This window comes from Melospiza melodia, chromosome 6 (assembly GCF_035770615.1).
Source record: "Melospiza melodia melodia isolate bMelMel2 chromosome 6, bMelMel2.pri, whole genome shotgun sequence".
NCBI classification, from domain to species: domain Eukaryota; kingdom Metazoa; phylum Chordata; class Aves; order Passeriformes; family Passerellidae; genus Melospiza; species Melospiza melodia.
The window spans coordinates 58,236,025-58,258,687 of record NC_086199.1 but is presented as its reverse complement, the minus strand read 5'-3'; the positions used below and the strand labels follow the sequence as shown (position 1 = coordinate 58,258,687).

Sequence of the window (22,663 nt, the reverse complement as noted above, 5' to 3'; positions counted from 1 at the left end):
AATCCTCAAAGGGAGTACCAAAATTTCTTCCCCCATGATTCCATCCTCTGAAGGTTGAAAAGCAGAGTGAAATCCCAGCTGTATAATTTGCACCAGCAAAAGGCAGTCCCTTTCTCCCTGCAGGCTGACCCCTCTTGCTCCTGCCCCACAGGCAGGCAGGGCAGCTGGGCACGGGCCTCGGCTGCCCAACGCCAGCAGACAGGACTGCAAAAATGCAGCTCTGAAAAGCATCCAGGTCTCCACCCTGGAACACCCTGGCTCTCATTCAGCACCCACTCACAAATCAAGCCATTACTGCAGACATCCCTCCCCTCCTCAGCCTAGCTGCCCCGTTCCACTTGGGCACAGCAAAGCCTGACAGCTTTTGCCAGGATTTTCCCATTTCCCATAAAACCAGGCATCCGTTTTTAGAGTACCCAAGTCACAGCAAACTCAAAAAAATGAGTCAAATGCATTAGGCAGGGAAACTGGGAGGTTAATCCTAGATTTGCTCTGTGCCCAGCACTGCTACATGCACAAGTATAAAATATCCATTATTCATTAGCATCACAGTTGTGTGGAGCTCAATCTAGATTAAACAAAATAAAGGGGCCCCAGACAGCACCATTTGCATTGTTAAGCAGGTGCTTTTCTTCAGCCTTCAAATAGGAGACTTTTCTAAATGGAAATGATGGGGAAATTTGGACAGATGTTCACTTAACTATTTAAACAGTTAGCTTAAGAAACATGAAAAATGTATTTGGCATCGTATTCACCTGTCTCCTTTCAGGGGTTTTGGGGGTAAACCAATTGTTAAACAGCTTTGACTGTTTGCATAAGATCTGAAGCTTATGTTCTGTCCAGCTGAAATCATGTTGCCTTCTAATGTCTACATAACGTGGCTTCCAGAGAGTCAGAGTGCTAATCTTTGTCTCTTCTATCAAGTTTCACAGTCCTCCATACCCTCCCTTTCCCAACAGATGAACATTTCACACTTATTCTAGCACCTCCTAATTTTAATCTGCTTTTCAGGGCGTGATTTAGAGCCCCATGTATTCACCATGCTTCTAAAAATACGCCGTAACTTGTAGCTCAGTGAACATGACATTTTTTTAATCTGTTGAAAGGAAATGCAAAATGAACAGAATCTTTTGCCCTTTTTTTTTTGTTTGCTTGTAGAAAACCTGCCACCTCTGATATCTCTGATATCTATCTCTGATAGATCCAGAAGCTACTTGAGCTGAAACTTCCTGAAGTGGGGAGTTTAACATTATTGGAAGGAGGGAGAGAAGATAAGGAGCAGGAGGAAAAACCTTCTGCCCCAAGCCCCATCTGTGGTTAAATTTAAAATAACCCCACATGAACAAACTGATCTGCATTCTGTCCCCCAGACACCTTCATAACAGATGCAACACTCTCTCACACATTCACACACACGAAGTTGAAGCAGATTAGAAAAATCTATCAGAAGATGTTTAGCCTCTACTTACCAGCTTGGAGCCATTGGCATAAAACAAGCTGGAAATACAGAAAGTTTTCAGTTTGGGGTTGTTTTGGTTCTTCTAAAAAAACCGTATTTATTCATTTCCCTTTGAAGTTAAAAGGCAACAATTTTTAAGTACAGATTTATTCCCCTTTATGTAACAGGAAGATCCAGCCAGCTTGTAAATAAGCATAGACTATGCAGATTTAAAATTTAGCACAATTAAACTTTTACCCTGTGGTAGTAATTATGTTTAATGGCTCTTAGCCTGAACTTAACCACATCTATTGTTGTCAGCCAGTCTAAAAGCAGGAGTTTGTCCAAGGACAATTTTCTGTAGTTTATGGGCACACTAAAAACCCTGCTATGCCCTCTTCTCATTGGCCATTGATGTCAGTGTGTATAGTAAAAATTAAAGCTAATTGGCATACAGGAGCAGCCCTGAATGCAAATGAATTTATGGGAAAAGAAGGGAGCGCTCCTGGAAGCAGTAGGCAACTGCCAAAGGATGGTTTTTATGTAGTCTTGTCTGGGCTAAAGATCAGTCTTGTGTTTGGTGATCCAGACCTCAGCAACTCTGTGAGTACATCTCAAATTAATTCAAACTATAGTAATGTCAGAGCACCCTGCAGGGTTTTCTTTTTTGTGGGGAAAAAGAATGTTAAAGGGCTCTTACAGTAGGGAAAACAGTAAGAAACTTTTAATGCAAAAATGTTGAGTTTAGCACCTTTTAACAGATTTTTTTGTTCAACCAAGATGTTCAGGGGGCCTAAACTGAGAACCTGTTTGCCTATTTCTGTCTCCACTAGGAACAACAATCTGGTTTAGTCATTGCCTACAAGAAGAGAGTCCCCATTTCTTCTCGCCCCCTCTAGCCTGGTGTCTGACTAGATAGCAGCTTGCAATCAAAAAAGAAGGAGAAAATCTCCCCTCTGCAGAAAGAGCAAAAATTTTGGAGCTGTTGACTTCATATGAGACAAAAAAAGAGGAAGCAGGACAAGCACATAAAAATAACGAATGGTACAGAAAGGAAAGGTTGGCAGTGTCAACCTTTTTGTGTATTTTTTTAAACACAAGAACAAAACAAGTTCAAAATTCAAACAGCTGAGTGGAGACTAATAATTCCCCCCCCCAAAAAAAAGTTTTTGTCAACACTGAAAGACAAGAATTATGAATGGAAGGAAGACTAGGAAGACAAAACACTAACCTACAGATAAATATCTACATTTGTAGATATTATGTATGACTGTATATTTTTCTGCTTTTTCATATATCCAGATTATCTGGATATACAAGTTTCAGAAGAGCTATGGAACTCCATGCTCATATCCTCCCCAGCCAGAAGGTAAAATAGGTTTTCCCCTACACCTATCCTATTTGCTTGCTGCTGTTTATTTCTTAGTTTCATCAGGGCCTGCTGTAGAACCAAACTTGCTTAATGTAATTGAAATCCATCCTCATGAAAAGAAACAGTTTTGCCCCTACCTTTTGAGACAAAACAACAACTGGTTTTTCAGTGAGGGTGGCTCTTAAATACTGCTATCAGTATCTTTCCCATCTGTGGATTTTAGAAATATACTGAGCTACAAGTGTGATTTGACTGGAGTGTTGAATATACCAATAAATGCAGGGAAAGCCTGAACATCACTTAAAAAGATGAAAAGGATAATCTTAAAAGCAACTTCAGATAACTTTGCTGTAATCAGCCTTTGTGTAATATTAGAGAAAGCCTCAGTGATAGGAGATCCTTCAGCATGGTAAATACATTATTAGCTGGTGCACCCTCCTATCCAGGACACTGTTGGCAGTGCTGCAGTGGGAAGTCATGTCAGCTGAAGGAAATGCATTTTGATACTAATGAAGTTGGTCAAGCTGTCCTCTCATGAAGCCTTCAAGTTCAATCCCAAAGAATTTACATCTTGCATGCCAAAGGGTTTGGCATTCAAGGACAGCATAGAGGGGGAGTTGAACCAGTACAAAACAGCCCCTGGCCAAGTGACCGCGCTGGTTCAGAGACTGCTGGGCCTGAACTTCAAGGTTGCTCTAGGGAGTCTGTTTTCTCTTGAAGGACACATCTGAATGTTCAATTATTTTCACTCCTTTGGCCTCTCTCTCTCCATATTTTCAGAGGGTATTTACAGAGATGCTGGGACCATGAGCATGACCAAGTCCTCCTGCCCTGCTCCAGCCTTTCCCAGGGTGTGACTGGAACTGCTGACCTTAAATCCATCCTTGCTCTGGCACTGCTCAACACAAGTGCAACAACGTCCTCTTAGGAGAGTTTAAACACAGCAGCCAGAAAACTGCAAAGCTGAAAGTGCCAGAGGCATGCTAGTGTACCACAGCCAGGCACAATTGCTCCCCATTAGCTTTCCTCCTCAGTGAGAAGTTGTGGAGGTGAATAAAAAAAAGGGCAAAAAGCAAACAAACAAACCAAGTATGGGCACAGGCTGTGAGAAAGTCCTGGACCAGCTACTGCAGGGGGAAAAAACCCCCTGTATTTTAGCATCACAAAGCAATGTTGCCAAGACACATTGTATTTTGAGCCTAAATTAATCCTCCTTAATCTGTACAGACACCAAGTGTAGAAGTGAGGGTGTCCTATGCAGCATGCAAGATGCTCCCCATTGCGAGGCAAAAGCAGCACTTCAGCTCAGTGACATTTTTAGGCTCTGAGCAGACACCATTTGTTCAGCCACACTGCATTTATACCTCTCCTTCCCACACTAAACATGTCCCTTGAAAATCCAGCAGGACATGCTCTCGGTGCATAAACGCACACTGTGCTTCTCCAGAGGGAAAAAATATCCCAAATTCTCTCCTTCCTGCTTCAAAGGTGCTGCAGCTTCTGCAGGTTAAAGCCACATTCTGAGCATTAGTGATGTCCTGGGGAGATTAACTTAAAATCTGCCTGTTGGGGCACACACATCTCAGCTCCCAAAGGCTTGCCCTCACACAGCCAGCCATGGTTTAGTGGTTGTTGTCCCTGACTTAGGGAAGGCCACCACAAGGAGGGAATTTGTCCACATCCTCCTGTGCCAACAAAGCAGGGCACCCATGCTTGTGCTCTTATCACACAAGAAAATTCAACCCTGCACACTTGCCAGATACAGAACACTTCACCTAAAGGGCTCCTAAAGTGATTCACTAACAGAATTAATGTCCTGGGACATTTGGAGTAGAGCAAAAACCCCCAGGACTTGGCATCTGAGTCACTGGAAGTAGGAGCTGCTGAGGGTAGCTGTATCAGAGGTTCAGGCCTCTGTGATACAGACAGTGCTGAGGGGTGACAGGGGATGGCAGTCCTGTCAGGAGCTCCCTGTCCCTCAGGTGGGATGCAGAGGGCTGCTCTGCTCCCTGGAGGCACCCACACCATGTGCAGAGTGATGCCATGCTGAGTTTGCAGCCCTGATCCAAACCTGTGGGAAGGTGGGTGAAAAGAACTGCCATGAAAGCCCCTGAGAACAGCATCAGGATTTCCCGGTAAACCCTTCTCTTTTACTGATTCACCACCATTTTTAAATGCAGGTTTTGAGCTTTCTTTGGAGTCTAATTAAGGCCCCAATCAGTTTACATGATGAAAAACTTTCCCGACAGCAGCATATCAAACACACAGAAGCAACAGTTCTGCTCCTCTCAAAGCGAGCCCGACTCGCCTTTGCTCGTGTGAGGGCACCATGCTGAGTAAAAAGGAAAAATCACGTTCTTCATCAGCACTTCACAGTGAAATTTAAGTTGTCAGCTCCTCACGGGAAATCCTGATGCAACACCCAGGCCGTCCCTGTGAAGCGGAGCTTGGTGAATGTTTAATTACGCCTCGGAACAAACACACAGCGCTGCGTGGGGGCTGCGAGGAGCCATCTGAGCCTGCATGCTAAGCTGCTCTGTCCCACAAGCAGCTCCTTCAATAGCATTTGCTTATCAAAAATAATTAGAGGTAGGAATGCTGGAACTGCGATTATGAAACAAATGGTAAATCTATTTGCTGAGATGAAATGTATTGAAAGATACATCGAGACACAGCTGGAGACTGAGGTGATACCACAAGGATAACAACTCGAGATCCAATTTCATCTTTCATGATTAAAAAATGAGCAAGAAAGTGTTTTATGAAAAGTGAAGGTTAACAAATGTTCCTTCACAAGCAATGATGACAGTTTATCTTTTGAAACAAATGATCGGGCTGCGGTCTGCTCGCAGCTCCTGGAACACGCTGGAAGGATTTCTGCTGGAAACACACTGGGGATCAGCACACAGGGCTGGCAGCCCACCCTGCTCCCAGGGCCTGGGACAAAGCCAGCTCCACGGGGACGCTGCCACAGCAGGGAAGGAGCTGGCACTGTCACTGTCCCGACCCTCTGCCACAAGCCCATCCCTAGCCCCAATCCCTGCTGTGGCTGTGGCTCATCAACATCTGCCCTCAGGAGGGTCCCAGAGCTGCAAAGTGACAACAAAACATTCCAGGAGCCCTCTGACTGAATTCCTCTCACTGTTCTCCAGGTAAAGTGCTCCCTTTAGGGTGCAACCACAGTGTGAAGCAGAACCCATCAAAAAAGTTATTTTAAGGGATGAATTCTGCTAAAATTTGACTAGGAGACCAAACACTGTGAGCTGTTTAACAAGGAGGAAAAAATGTGGGTAGAGACTCTAAAAACTACTAATGTGAAGGAATTGTATAATGATGGGAATGGTTAATTCTTCAAGAAGAAAAATTCAAATTACCAGGAAGGAACAGACAGTAGAGAAGATCGTGATGGCAACTTTAGCTCCTTCTATTAATAGAACTAATAGTTAAAATGGAGAAAGAAATAAATATTATGTGTAGAAGCCAATACAAGATGTTTTAAAGTAAAAAAAATTGCTTTATACTTCTATAAATGTGGAACGGTGTAGCATTGCCTTATTCCTATCCTCAGAGCCTGAAAAGGTTCCTTAGCATCAGGGGAACGGACCCCAGGAGTTCAGCAGAACCCCTCAAAAAACACCAGTATAAACTAAATTTACTTATTTGTAAGAATACAAGCCATGATAGCTGTAAATCTGCCTAAAGAGCTGAAGGCTAATTAACAATGCTGTTACAGAATTAATGTTATTCCTTCCTAGCTGAGTCTTCAACAAATTTCCCAGGATATGACAACTCTACTGTTCTTCCCAACAAAAAACAGTCAAAGCTCCAAAACCCTAAATTCATATAAAGGTAAAATTCTTAATGTACAGGTCACATAAGTCTTCACAGTTTAACCATGAGGCACAAATAGCAACAAACTTCCCCCCAGTCAGGCCAGGAACTATTCCAACCTTAAAAAGGGAGACAGAGGCGTTACAAGGCACCTTCCAGGCACAGAAGTTTGTTCCAGAGACCACATTTAACTGGTGCTGGGACAGAAGCTGCATGGCCATGCTCAAACACAAGTCTCAATTTTGCCTTCCATGGTTCATGTCATGGATTGCCCTCTCTTCACAAAGCAGTGAAGACAAGTGGGACATGGGCCACTTCTTGGAGTCAGCAATGCCTGGCTTCTTTTCCATCTCCAGCACAGGCTTCTGGTGTGCCCCAGAAAATTCACATCATCTAGGGGCCAGTGGGAAAATCACAAGCTTTTTCACCTCAAAGCAGCATTCTTGGGATAAAGCAAGGAAAGAAAGAAAGTGCTCTACAACTGCAGTGGTAAAAAGGTCCTTCTGAACCTAACAGCATCAATACTGCTGTCCTTTGGCACTTTAACATGTCTGATTTGATGCCACACATTATTTTTGTTATGAAACTAGACTAAACCAAAATCAATATGGTGCTTATTAAATGGACAAAACATGGGGTAGCTCGCAGGTCTCGAAAAGCAAATGTAAATTGGAAACACTGTGCAGCTCAGTATTTCTAGCAGGGTTCCACAACATACAGAATAAAGCGGAATATCTATCTTCAGGGTCAAATTAAAAAAAAAATCACAAACACAACACTTTTTCAAGACCACAAATGACAAAGTCAAGTGATAAATAATGAAGTGGAGGATGACAGATGGAGAGACCTAGATCACTTGGCAAGCTGGGTGCAAACAAGATAAAGAAAAGATAATGTAGAGAAGATAAAGTACAAACAAATACTTCCGAAAATAATGCAGCTGGTCTTCCCGGAAAGAAAACTATTCCTGGAAGTAGCTCTCCTGAGAGATTTTAGGGGTCCCTGTGATAATATCTAGCATGACCCAATTGTGATACTGTGATGAAAGGCTTCCTCAAAAAGGGAAGATAAGAACTAAAACAATCTTCACTGATGCATCAGAATTATGTCCACAACACACAAAGAGTATAGCTCAGCTGAAAGAGAACAACCAAAATGCTAATTTGGAGGTGGAAATCTCTGTGTTGAATTTGAACTTTCTGGAGCTCATTTTTTTAGCTTAGCATAGACAGGGTTAAGGATGCTTCCACAGAGTAAGTGACTTGTAACATTAGTAAATACTCAGTTTTGAGGAAGGTACAAAAATTATTTCATTATAGAGAAGACAGTTAACTCTTTTCTTTCACACTCTTTCCATTTTTTTCAAAGGCTGCTTAGCTTGTCTTTTCCACCTCAATGTGTTCACCCTTACCCAAACTCCTCCTTCCTCACTTGCATTTGGGGACACACTCCACCTAACCAGATGTGGAGCTGCAAGTGCTGCCTATGTGGCAGAATTTCAGCTGAGATATTTTATGTGTGCCCTGAAGAGTTTCAGCTCTGAAACCCTCCTGTGGGCAGGATGCTCTTGTGCACTGCTGGGCTGAAGGGCAAGGTGACAGCTCCCACATGGCACATGATAGACTCAGTCCTTCTGTTTGGCTCAGCACTTAATCTCTCATCTTTAGAAGGAGAAACTTGTTTGTTCAAGTTTACTAAGGAAATATTTACTGAAGACTTTCAGAAATATGTTTTACATTGAAACACATGAAGCATCTGAGCACTGACACTAATCTGGGCAGCCCCTGAACACCGTAAGGTTAGAAGGCATTTTACCTCCCTATCTTACAACAACGTGTTGGGCTTGTTTTGCTTCAGACGTTTTACTGGTTGAGCTTGCCTGGGAAATGCTATCAGTGCTTGAGGAAAAATGAAAGAAAACACACACATTAGCTGGAGATCAAGTACATTCTTCCAAAGGAAAAACAAAGCAAAAGTCTGAGTGTTTTGCAGTGTGACCCTCATAATAATGTTTGCATTAGGCCTGCTGTCTTATTAATATTCATTTATGTTTGCATAAAGTATTTTGCACAAAACCCCCATACACATCAGGCAAAAAATCCCATGTGTTGTTATGTATTGCAGACACACACTGACAGAATGGTTCTAACTCCAAGCTAGCGATGGTCTCTGCTGATTTCCTCAGACAAAAACATTTTTTGAAGTTAATCCGCAATTTTTGAGTTTTGCTCTGTTTAGTTAGGAAAGAGACAAGAGCCCCTTGGGAGCAACCTTAGTCAAGACTAGAAGTCTGTCTAAAAGCTATGACTGAAAAAGAAAAGGTAAAGGTTTGGTGAGGTCTCAGTCAATATGCAGTAGTATTGCATCAGAGATATACAAGGAGAATTAAGAGGTTTTCCTAACTTACTCAGCAAGCAGAGTTTGTTCTTGTTGGTCCATAATAATAATAAAAATTTCTGGCCTCCATCTTGTACCTTCACCTAAAAGGAGGATTTCACCTCTCAGACTACTAAATAGGCTAAGTGCAAATAAAAAGCCCTGCCTAGACAGTGGAAGGAACTCCAGTCTCCTCTGGGCAGGGCTGGCCATGCACAAGCACATGTTTTTACATTTTTAGCAAGAGAGCCGGCAGCACGCCGAGAGGCTTGGGAAGAAAGAGCCCACGGTATGTCCCTCTATTTACCTCAGGTAATCTCTGCGGCAGAGAATGAGATTTGCTTTTGTGTAAAGAGTTGATCCAACCTCTCCAAGACGGCAGTCACAGCAGGCACACTTTAGGCAGTCCTCATGCCAGTACTTATCCAGAGCCTTCAGCAGGTACCGGTCCTTGATCTTGCGGTTGCAGCCGGCGCAGCCCTTCTGCTTCCCCTTGGGCTGCACGGAGAGCATTGGCACGCCTGCAAGGCAAACACAGCACTTCCTTCAGAGCACGGCTGGGGCAAACACTGCTGCTGCCATTACAAGGAGCTCACAGGCAAAGGAAGCTCATGTTCATGGAGCTGACAGTCAAAGGAATACCAACTTCATCTGCTGTTGCAGGCTAACAGGGAGTGCGACGCTTGCAGCCCTTTTTTCCTAAGGGCAGGACTGACACAACGCACCAGACTCTTTCTAACCAACATCTTGCAGCAGAATAAACTGGCTGAAATTTCAACATTTACTTTTTCCCCTCATTACCCACACCCTTGTGTTGTTAATTACCTGCCACAGGCAATTAAAAAGAGCAGAAGGGCCATCATGGTATGTGCCCCCCCTGGTTCAGCATCTGAGTCGAGTTTGATGGGGAAGGGAGAGGAGTGGGTATAAAAAGATGTGGTATGGCACTGTTTTGCCTTTCCTGTGAATCCTGTGGGTGACAGCGGCCTGACTGAAAGCCAGAGCAGGCCAGGGGCTGCTCCAAAATAAATTTGATTCAAAAGCCCTTGAGAACTGCTGAAAATAACCCCACCAGCACGCCTCTGCCACTAATGAAGCCAGATTCCTTAAGCAAAGCAGAGCTTTCCTCCTCCTCTTGTATCACTGAAGAAGGTAGCACAAAGACAGGAGTTTCCTCCTTCCTGGAAACCCCTGCTGGAGCTGCAAAGCAGCCATGAGATAGCTGGATATGAGTGGTGACAGCACACTCAGCTCAGGAGGCTTGAGGGGACTTGCTGTGGTCCCCTTCCCCTCAGTGCTGTGCCCAGCTTCTTCCTTTTCTCCAAGCAGCCAGTGCCTGCCATGGTGAGCACTGTGATGCTCATCACCCTTCTCAGTTTAAGAGCCAGGCAGGAATGGACTTTATGGAATCAATAGTCAAGGTGGAAAAATAAACAAGGATTGTACTGTGGGTGAGGGACAGGACAAGAAATGATGAAAGAAGAAATTAACTCACTGAGACACCAGAATTTGTTATGATTTTTATTTTTACTGGTGTCAGTCACTAAAAATGACAATGCTGGGCCTGTAACAAGCACACTGTGGGCTTAACCAATGCAGAGATGATGAGAAGGGACACTGTGGCACAGCAGCAGGTGTCACTGGTTATATACTCTTACACAAAGTTAATCCACCCTTTCTGCAGGAAGCGCTGGATGTCCCAGAAAGCAGCAGCCTGATAATAGAATTATTAACAGTCCCTTAAGCAGAGAGGACCCAGCCAGTGCCACTGCAGTAAGTGACATTTGCTGCTCTCCTTAAAAGCCAGGGTGACCTGAGAGTGGCTAATGGTCAGCACATGTAAACCCACCACTCCCACAGTAATAATTGCTTTGTCAGAGCCCGAGCAGACGACAATAGCACTTAAGACACCTCCACACAAACAGCGAGGTATTGATCCATCTGTAATCAAAGTGGTCTCAGCAGCACAGAGACAGGCCAAGTAACATTCAAAAACCCTTAAAGAACCCTCCTGCCCTCTGCTGCAGCACATTCAAAACCCAAGTCTCTACAAGCAAACTTTTGACACCAGTGACAAATCTGCAGTTATTAAGTGAAAACCTGTATCTGTATTAGACTGGCCACATATGCAATCTGTAACACTCCCAAGAGAAATTCTACAAAGCCACAGATAAACACACTCACATTTGGAAAGAGGGACAAGACAGGGAAGCATCAGAAGTAGATTATGCTGCAGGTCAGACTGTACAAGTCCCATGTGCCTGGTGAGAGTTTCTTACAAGAATGAGGGAAGTGGCCCTGTGGTTCCAGACACACCTTTGTTTGTTTGGGTTTTTTAAATCTAAAATACTTTTCGATAGCAAAAAGAAGCTTCCATTTTTGAGTAATTTCCATGCTTTTCCTGACTCTACTCCAGGAAAACTGCACATTGTGAGAAGAGTCTGCCTTGTTGTGAGGCGAGAGAAGGGTGAGCATGTGAATTTGCATTTGCAAGCTGTGTAAGATCAGTACCAGTGATGAAAGAAAATAGCTCGCACCTTTGAAAACCAGGACCTAGATGTGAGAATTATGTTTTTAGATAGGAGCCCCAGACACCAGCAAGTCATTATTCACCCCCTAAACAGGCTCTCTAAATGTGTACCCGTAGAGGCAGAGGAGGATTTCTCACAAGAAGGGGGGGCACCATACAATCTTTTTGCAAGGTTTGTGTAGGCAACACGAGGATCCTGCCTCTGGAAAGACACAAATTCAACATAACCAGCACACCTTAAACTCAAGAGAGCTGCTGCATGGATGGGGATTGAGATCAGCTCTGTGGTTCAGAAACACAAGATCCTCAGCCAGATGGGACTTCCCAAAGCCTCACTTTTGAAAGCAGTGCCCTTTCAGAAGTCCAGCTGCCCTCACCCAGAGAGAGGGTGCCAATGCAGCAGCAGCAGCATCAAGCACAAGGGCAGCTGTGCAGGGATGGACCATTAGGAGAGGCTGGTTTGATCATTTAGGGCAGGTAAGGAGGGTCTCCTGTGGCAAGCAGGCCTGGAAGGCTGAGGGCTGACTGCAGGGGCAGTTTTGTTCTATCTGGGGCCCTGGCAGCCATCTGAGCTCCTCGCTATTGCAAGGGCACCACTGTCTTATGAGAGCCTTCTGCAAGTAAGAGGAATGTAACACTTTGATTTGCTTCTAATAACTAGCAAAGGAACCGATACAGATATATTTTTAAGCAGTACCTTAAGCAAGGAAAAAAGCTATGTATTTGGTCAGCATTCAGCAGGGGGCTTTCTAATGAAAAAAGGTACCATTTCAGAGATCATATGATGTTCAAAGCTGCTATTCCCACTCAGATAATAACGAGCAAGGTCAGCCTCTGCTGGTCAGGTTCAGTGTTTTGAAATTACATTTTGGGCTGTGAGGTTTCCCTCCGACATCCCAACCAACCGGTCTGCACACAAGCCACTACAGAAAGTTGCAGCTGCAATTAGCTGGTGAGTTGACACAGCAGGCAAGGCGTGAAACAAAATTTCAAAAACTGCCAAACTTGATCAGCAAGGGTTCCTCAAACACTTGCCATGTCATTTCCAAGCAACAAGAGAGAAGCATCTCAGAAGCTTAACCCTTTTCACAGTTAGAGGCTTGCACAGAGAGGACACAATCAACACCAAACCCCCCTGCTTTCCTCCTCCTGCCTCCCCCTTCCAGCAAACCTGAAGCAGCCTGGGCTCTGCAGGCACAAACCACTTGGAGAACTGCTCTTTCTTTTTAGTCATTTCCCCACTGCAAGACTGGGATGTTGCTTCATTTCTCTATGTCCATTTCCTCCCAGTACTTGCCTAGAAATGCCAAGATATCCAGTTCAATTTGATAAGGGGCATGTGGTGTCTAACTGGGGCTGTCAAGAAACAAAGGGGTCACCTTTGACAAATCCCACACATGCTCTGTGGAAGAGGATAAGAAAATGAGGAGGAGTGTTGCAGAACTAGAAAAATTAACAGCTGGACACTCACATATTTAAATACGTGATCACAGGGGAACACTGATTATTGCCAGATTCTGAAAGTACCATCAAGTTGCTCTCTTCTCTCCTGTTGCTAGACATCCAGTGCTCTCTTTTCTTAGAAACAGTAGATGAATCCTTTCTATTTCTGGCTACCTACACTCCCTTCTTTGCCCTTTACAGCTTAATAGACTTGCTGCTGGTAAATACAAAACTAAACCCACTCTGAGTGCTCAGAGCTCCAATACACATTAAAAAATTATAGACACCACCTCTGGACTTACTGAAATTTATGTCTGTGTCTAAAGAGGCTGTTATTGTAGTGAGTAATCCAAACTTTACCACTATTCACAGCCGGACAAACAAGCTTTAATCAGCCTGTATCTGCTCAGTCGGAGTCCTTCTGTAAAATGATTCAGCTGGCTTTATAACACAAGTGTCCACTAAGTACACCTCTAAATTTTTCTAAGCCATTTTACTGATATTTCTATTCACATGGCAATCAGCTGCAGTTCCTCTAAGGGCACTGTTCATAAAGCCTCCTTTCCAAGAGAGCCTGGGAACTTTTCATAAATGGCAGACCTTTTAAATAACAGTTATCTGCACTGGTCCTACGGCGCACGGCTCCACAGTGCTCTGGTCTGCAGCAGAGCTAGAGGTCCCCTCTGAAAGCAGGGAAGTTCACCACCTAATTTCTCTAATGCAACTCTAAAGGTTAATTGGTCTGAAAGAGTAATGGGGGACTGCTAGCTAATGATATATGCCTCAAGGCTTTGCAGCTTGCCTGTATTTTATACAGTCGAGTCCAGAGCATAAAACACAGGTGATATCACCAGGACTTTTCAGACCCCCTGCACTGCAAGTTGCCCCCCTCAGCTACACCCACATGTGTGGGGAGAAGGCAGCAGGAGCTGGAGGCAGCAGCTCTGTTCCACCTGCATTTCATGGCTTGTTAGAGGGGGCTCGGAGAAGTGTGTGGCTGCACTCCTCATTACCTCTGCAGAGAACTAAAAACAACCCTAATGAGGAGAGCCGGAGCGTACAGTACGGGCTGGGAGGAGGCACCTCCTCCCACTCTCCCCAAGGAACCCGGCCAAAATCTTCAATTTGCCATTTATGACAGCTAATTAGTTATTCTATTCAAAATCTTTGCTTTAAATAAAAGAACTAATTATACACAAAGGTCAGTCCCCCACCTCCTGTGAAGCACACATAATTGGCTTATTTCCCCAACATTGTGTGTATGTTTTACACAATGCTTTCAGGCAGATGGCTTTAACTCTTTCCCTCGACAAGTTTTTTGGTGTTGGCTTTTTTGTTGTTGCCGGGGCTTTTGTTTGTTTGTTTGCATTTGTTTGGGTTTTTTCCTTGTTGCTGTTATTTTGTTTTTCTTTTTTTTAAACCCCAAAACCTTTCCTCAGAGTACCTACTTTAAGAGTGAAAGCTTGTTCAACAACAAAGCAAATAACTATGCACACACACACACACAATACTTCTACTCTGCAAAAGGCTTGTGACAATCACTCCCTCTTGTACAGCACCTTGCACAACACAGCAGTGGAATTGTTTTTATTCTCCAGCACAAATTCTTCCTTAAGCAGTGCCTTCAGACACTGCTACCACATTTCTGTACCTCCTTCTGCCAAACACCACAGTTATTGCAGGTTTACATTACCCTTATTCTTTTTTTTTTATTATTTGTAATATTTTTAAGGTTAAAAAAAAAAAAAAAAAAAAAAAGTGGTTATCATAAGGATGCAGCATTCCAGTGCTAAAAGCAATTCTGGTTTAAAGACCAGGGGTTTGGCAGTCAGGACACTGAGCCTAAGTTTCAGAGTTCCACTTGAGGGGAAAAAAATGTTTATTTCTAGCATCAACACCCTTTAAATGAACTGACCTCCTTTTGCTTGCTAACAAAACCCCCAGCATTTGGCTGCAAAAGATGAAAAAGTAACTGAAGAGTAGGAGTAATCTTATTAACTCCTGTCTCATCACAATAAATAGGCTGCAGTCTTATGTCTTTTATCAGAGGATCTGATATCATTTAAAAGCATTAGAGCCCTGCATCACCCATTTAAGTAAATGCAGACAGTCATTGCCAAAAAGATGCAGTGAATTTCATTCCCCTAAAAAGAAACTCACTTTGTGTTCCCAGTATTGTATTACTCACCTTCTATGAATATTGCACCCTGTGAATCAAGTCAGACCTTGCACTCCCACTGAATGGAAAGTGCGCTGTCTCGGGCATCCTCACCAAGAATTTCATCAGAAAAATTACAGCCAGCAAGGTGAAACTCATCATGTCATCTGTATATCCAATTAAAACCTTACATTTGGAACACCACGTACTTGCAACTGAATGCTTATGAGTAAGACTTAGACCATTCATCAAAATTATTCAATGAGAAACCACAATCTTTTTTCATTGCCAGTTTCATGCTGCAGTATGCAGCTGGTGATTTTTACAGTGGCTTAAGCAATTCATTTGGGGTATTTTTTCTTCTGAATCACTACTGAACAAATTTCTCAAGCATGGCAAAAAAGTAGTTGGAGAGGGCAGTTAATGTGAGAAACAACATTTTGATCAACACTTCTATTTTGACTATACTAAGTCCTCTGCCCAATAACACAGCAATTTTTTTTGTCCATACATTTCATGACAAGCGGTAGAGAAATATTTTTTAGAGTATAGTGTCTCCTGGCAGTTTCAGCTGCCTAAAAGTGACCCAAAGCTTCATGAATGGCTTTAACCCCCCTTCAATCTCACATGTAGGGACCCTGTTTTAAAGCCATTTGCTTTAAACAACATAGACAGACCAACATATCCAAAATAATTATTTGGCATAATTTGAATCTGTACCAACATATGTCCTGATTCAGGAAACAAGGTTTAGGGTTAGAATCCAGACTTTCATTTTCCCCACAAGTTTTGCATCTTCCAGTACCTGTTTTTAGCCTCTCTCAATTACAGAGTTTCTCCTACCAGAGGCCAACCTGTAGCTATAAAGAAACACATGGCAGCAGGACTAAACACAAACCATAATAATTGTTGCTGCAAGACAGTTTCTATAAATCATTTCAGGAAGCAATGTTTTCCCTGTGCTCATAAAATGTGTTTGTTTGAGCTTTAATTTTTCGTAATTGGCACATGTCCAAAGTTTATTCTTAGCACATCCACTGTTTCAGTAAAATCCATTTTTACTGTTTGAAGCCCTGGAAGCAGTACAAAGACATGCAGATTTCTCCTACTTTCAACCTAATCTGAGAACATTCTGATCAAGTTTTCTCCATTAGTCACAATTTAGCATACTGCAGTCTGGCAAAAGTCCTGATTTCAGGTGGCCAGCTCCCTCCTTCAGTGTCTGTAGTAGAAAAAAGTTTGGCAATGGAGTAACTACCCTCAAACCACCCTTCCAGCAGTGTGAGAATGAGAAAAAAACCTATTATTAGGGATGACTGGCCCGAAATTCATCCCATATTCCTCAATATTCCATCAATCTGCAGGTGACGACAGAAAAGACACCAACCTCAAAAGCTGTCTATTTAGTGGGTTTGGGTGTCAGAGCCAAGTAGTGGAAGAAGAGTCTCTGAGCCAAATGGTCACAAAGGTAAGAACTCATCCTTCAATTTTCAGCTCTTGTAAGAATAACCTGTGTACCAAAATTAAATACAAGGCAGGGCTGGTGTCCCTTCCCTTTTTCAACAAGCAATAAAATCACATGGAAAAACCTTCTATCAAGTTAAATATCCCAAAAAGTGTTCAAGAAGTAAAAACTCCTCAGTTATCTCATGCCGATGTGTGATGCTGCCCAATGCTCCCCTCCCAGCCGAAATGGCCTGTTTAACATGCCGAGGTTTCGAGACACGAGCAAAGCCGCGCAGTGCAGCAGTGCTCAGGTTTAGCAGTGAAACATTAACATCATCCTGACAGATCTGGCATGCCATATATGTAAATATTTTAAGGAGACTAGAACAGTATCATTGCTCAATCACCATCATCTTTTCTTCTGCCTCTTTGCAGACACACACAATGTCAACCTAAGCTTTCGGCAACCTTAATAGAATTTCAGTGCCCACTGCCAAATGGCCATTTGATGTTCTGCTCTGTGTACACTGATGAAGCAATCTGTCACAGCCCTTAATGCAGGCAATGATGACTATCCAATCTAAAGCTTTCAGGCTTATAGAAATTTCTCAAGACTTTTGGAGCCTACAATAATTTGCGCAATACCACAAAGGGATTTGGAATCCTGGTGCGCTCTGTATTTAATGAAATATGAATATACTCCTTTAAATGTTTCTAGAAGAAATCCTACTCAGGCCAAAAGCCCATTTTAAACCATCAATCACCAGAAAGTTGTGTTGGCAACTCTGAAATAGAAAATACTATCGTGATTGCAAGTTTCTGTAGTATGAATATAACAGCTCCTCCTGCCCTGTCCAAACTTACTGCCAAGGCAAGCACTGATGTTCATGCCCTGAACAAGATTACTGCAATAAATATACTAGGCCTAAAATTTATTTACATATAAGAGGCAAGGAGAGATTTTCCTATGGGGAATGCAGAAGGAATCTATCTACTTAATGCAAACTGTGTAAGAGATACAATTGCTGCTGACTGACCTTCCAGGAGTCGTGAAATACACTTCCCCAGTGATTTAGAAAGATGCAGTTATTCGCCAAACCTGTCCTCTTCTCCCTTTCCTAGTAAAACCAGAGCAACCCATGTGCTATTAAAAGTTGCAAGGAGAAGGGCAAGCTATTTCCTTGTCTTCTTGTTGAAAGGAAAAAACACAACAGCCAGTCCTTTGCAGGACCATTTGCATGCTGAGCTGTCAGACCATGCACTTTCCATTAAAGAGATAGCATCCCTTTTCATAAGTCCATTTGGGATCCATTTTAGTGTTATCTAAAAATCAAATCTACATGGTAATCCTTTTAATGTACTCTTGACTTTTAAAAACAGCTTTATGTTCCTTCAGGAAATGTTTTAAGCCATTACTCAGTAATTACTACTCACCCATGAAAACACTGATCTTTTACAATATATAATCGGTTTGCTGACTTCAAAAATAAAGCAGACTGGAATTTTGTCTCATGAAAGTGGCAAAGGAAAACCAAGGTTAAGAGAGCATCCCATCTCTTCCCCCCCAATTATATCTAAGTGGTGTGTTTTTCCTGTTGTATGAGAGGCTGAGGTGGTCACAGTTTCAAGTGCCTGTGTGTAGAGACTCAGTCTCAATCTGTGAGCATTGGTGAGCACTGTTCAGGTTAACCAATAAATAAATACTGATTTAGGAAGTGGAGTTTGTATTTTAGATACAAATAATACCCTAACCTTCTGCAAGCCCTGAAGTTTTGAGTGATGCTACACAACCTTCCGAAAGGCTGTGAAATTTGTGGATTTGCTTTGATAAGCTTCAGGGGCACAAGAACAAGTCTCAGAAGAGGTGTCAAAAATGGTTCACATCTACTGCAGCTTTACTGGATTTATCCACAGCTGCACTCAAAAATGCTCAGTCAGACGCCAGGGGCTTGAAACTACCTTGCAAGTCCTACTACCATCTCCCAAAGGATTTGCCTCGCTCCCTTCCAAACTCCCTGTCACATCCAGAGGTGGTTGGGAGGCAAAGGAGAATTTGAGTGAAAAGGAGACCCAGAACTGCCTTGCCCTTTGCAGCAGAAGCCAGAGAGAGGAGCAGAGTGCATTTTGCTCAGGTATAGCTGCTGCCTGAGAAGGAGCAGACAAAAGCCCATGACCTGTATGGTGCAGTCACTCATCTACAGGAGGTCCCGGGATAACCTGGCCTTGCAAGCAGTTTGACAAAGACCCAAGATGTTTACACAAAGTGTAGCCCACCAACAACCAATCCTTCCTCTCCCAGTGCAGACCCCAGAGAGCACAATGCCCTTCATGATGACTCTGGCAAAGCAGTTTAATATTTCACGACTAGATAAAGGGCAGGGTGATGTTTGTCAGAAAGAATTTGCTGTACCTTGCAAGGAATATCAACCAAAGTTTTTCTCTTAATGCCACGAAGATAGAGAAGGCAGAGAAAGCAGAGGCTGAATACTTCATTACCTCTGTTTACTGAAGTCTAACTTAAGCCTTACTTAGCCACAGTTTGCTTCCACAATCAGATTTTACTCTACCTCATTTCGCTACTGCAATTAGGACAGAGAAAGTCCCACCCCTGGACATTTCCCCTTTCATTCCCAGGAAAAGGTATGCAGCCCCCAGTGCAAGGCTGATCATTAAACATTTGTTATAGCTGCAGTTGGCTAGTAACTATATGCCTCAAATTAATTTTTATTATTCACTTTTGATTAAGTCAGGGCTCACAAGCCACAGCTGGCCATTAATGCTACCCTTCTTTACAAGAAAATATGCTGATAAGAATGAAAAGTGGTTTCTTGGCTGTTGTATACTCATTCTATAATGAGTTCCTTTGAGGTGACGTATAGAGGCAGGATTTGAGCATTATTATCCTGGACAACAGCAAAGACACAAGTAGAATTGCAAGACTTTTTTTCTCTTGTTCCTTTTTTTTTCCCCCATGTCCAAGGAAGGCTTTGAAAACCCTGGTGCAATTCATATATTCCAGAATAAAGTGAGCACCACGGGTTTGGGGAAAGTTAGCATGACATTTAGTTTGCATTAAAAGCATCCTAGAAGTCATATGAAGTATATCATAACAGAGCATATTCTACTCTATTAAGTATTCAGGAGCACCACAGTATTCAGAATATGGATGAGAAGCTGGAATTGCACAAGACATTCCTCCTCTTACGACTGACCACTGAGTTGAATTCAAGCTGATCCTGAGGGAGCCATTTTCATTAACCTACTGTAGCTCTCTAATCCTATTCCTTGAATTTCAGACCACCACCACTAAAAGAATTTATGACCTGCTGCCTGCACTTTGGATGGTGCTCACACTTCACTCTTTTCCTCAATGCATCCTGCTCCTCTGGATCATTACCACTGCTTCATGCAGCAACCCATCCCCTTAAAGTGGAAGCCTGGTCTTCAATTCAGATCTTCATGCTCCATTTAATTCTCACCAACATACGTGAGGATGGCAATGGTTACACTTGGCCAGAAACAATGTAAAAAACATAATAATCATATGACCCAACCCAATGTACAGAACTGAAAGCCTCCTGAAATGTACCTCCTGAAGTCTGGCCCGGATATGTAGCTACTAATGCTTTGCCTGAAACCTCAGACTAAAAAGAAATTCTAAACCACTAACCTTCAGCTCCAAAAAATGCCACATTTCCGGGCCAAAAAACTTACTGAGCAGCTTTTCCTGCGCTCCATTTCCGCGCGAGCGTCCGCCGCGTGATTTGCTCAGTTTTTGCCCACCTCATCATGAGACTCCTGACTGCTGAAAAGAACTCCTTCACTGAACTAATGAAATAAGGAGTCTTAAGTGCCCTGCAATCCTTTTTAGAAAAGGCTGTATCTCCAGATGAGTCTCAATTTCACAGCATCAGGGAACCGTGTGCCAACGCGCTGAACCGGAACGCCAGGGCTAGCAGGAGTTGCAGACAACAATGCTAACATCAGGCTTATTTTAGATTAGAGCACTTCCAAATCAATTTTGGATTTAAACTTTTAAATGCACTCTCCAGAAGGAATCTGCACTGACTGAGTATTTCCAAGGCTAATTTTCTAAGCTTGAATGAAACTCATTCTTATCTAAGGAAAAGATGCAACTAACCTTTGCCACAAAGGCTGGGTCACAGCTAGAAAACGAGGCAGACAACAGTCCTGGAAAGGAATAAACTGCCTAACTACACATCCATAGAACTGCTAACAAAAACAACAACAAAAAAAAGTCATACTGATTCTGTTGGGACTGATTTTAACTGAGGCCAGAAGTTGTCAGGGTATTTGGAATCAGGGCAGCTCTCCTGCTGCTGAGGTACCCCATCTCCCACAGGCAGTCCCACTCCAGCAGGGGTACGGGAATGCTCTGGGATGTCCAGGAGAGCAGGGCTGCACTCCAGGAACAGGCATCATGCTGTACCATGGGATAAAGGAAGAGCTGAACATCCACAGCCTGATGGCAGTTTTTCTCCAGACTGAAACTCCTGCCGAATTAAGACAGATCCTCAGCACTCCACAGAAAAGAAAGTGGCTGTGATGAGAGAAGAGAATTTGTAAGACAGATGGGAGAGTTAAGGTTAAAGTTCAGACCAGAAGCAATTAAGACGGGTAAGAGTGCTCTGCAACTTGACACAGGTTTGCTTTGTATTCAGAACTTTTCACTAGCATTAAGCATCTTAACTTGTGTATAGAGAGATTATAATTAAAACCTGACAAGCTTAAATTAGCCATTTAGAAAAGGTTCTCCAGAAAGCTTTTAAAGTAGACTAAACATATCTATTAAAATGGAAGAAAGGAAGAAAAAAAATCAGAGCCATTTTCAGTTACAATAGTTTTCCCTACCTAGATATTTCAAGAGATTAGACAAATTTGAAATCAAAGTTCTGCAACTGTCCAAAGCCACTTAACAGGAGGGAGCGAGAGGAAGTGTGGCAATTAGAAAAACCTTTAAAACCCCCTCTATTTAATAGCCACAATCCTCTGGATGAACATAAGCACCCCAGAAACCCCATTAAAAAAGTTTAAAAAAAAAAAAGCGAGAGAGGAAAAAAAAGAGATCCTTATTTCCCTTTGGGATTTTGAGCACTTCAGGGAGTGCTCTATTATGGTTCCCCAGGGATGGGGGAATTATGTCAATCTGCCACAAGGTGGGCAGTTAGTGAGGGAGGCAGCCTGGGAACTGCCTTTCACCAGGCCATTCCAATTAAAGCATAGGGAGCGTTTTCACCCCACACTGGCTATTTAGATGAATTCCCAGTGTTTCAGTGCTATACAATTTTTCTACAAGTTCAAGAAACTGACTCTAAAGCAAATTTGCTCTGTATCAAAGAAAGGAACATATCCACCAGTGCCAAATAACACCAGGTAATTTATTCCCCCTTGAAAGGGAAAAGGCTACATATACATTGATATTTCAAGAAAAAGTTCACAGACTGTAAGTATCTATTAACCAGATTTGTGAAAATAAAAATCATTAAGGGCAAGGGTGCTGCAAAGTCCACCTTATTACTTCCAAATCATATATTCTTTCTTACCTGCCTTGCTTGTTCATAAAACAGATGCAGTCCTGGAGAAATATGGCTGGAAATCTAGCTGAGACCCAACACCCAAGGCTTGGTTTCCCAGCACACACAGCCAGCCCTGCCATGCCCTCCTCTACTGCCCAGGCCAAGCAAGCAATCCCAGCTGGCTCTCAGCACACCTTTCAGTATGGAAACACCTTCAAACATTTGCTTATTAACCTAAAGAAGCTCCTACGCTAACCTGTTAACCTAAGGAACAACCCTACATTATTCCTAGCTCTGATTGCTCCCAAAGCCACATCAGCTTCTCTGAACCTTCGTTTTTAAAGCTCTGGAGCAGATGTTTTACATTGATGACATGGGTGTTTGGATAGGCCACAGGGTGCCCTTGCGCGTGCTGAAGACTCAGAAGTTCCACGACTGCAGCATCCTACTTCTGGAGGAGAGAGGAAGGTGGGTAGGTAGTGGAGGAACAGAAGACAGCACAAAGGGGATACAAAATATGGTGCAGACACGA

General features: G+C 43.0%; 1 protein-coding gene across 6 annotated transcripts in view; it reads right to left on the bottom strand.

Annotated features, from left to right (window-relative positions):
• The window catches only part of LMO1 (LIM domain only 1), a 62,059-nt gene that overhangs the window by 6,468 nt on the left and 32,928 nt on the right, over positions 1-22,663 (bottom strand). For all 6 annotated transcript variants that reach the window (XM_063158515.1, XM_063158512.1, XM_063158511.1 and 3 more), the window contains one exon: positions 9,325-9,538. In XM_063158515.1, coding sequence (XP_063014585.1) covers positions 9,325-9,530 — 206 coding nt within the window. In that variant the 5' untranslated portion in view covers positions 9,531-9,538. The remainder of the gene's footprint in view (positions 1-9,324; positions 9,539-22,663) is intronic.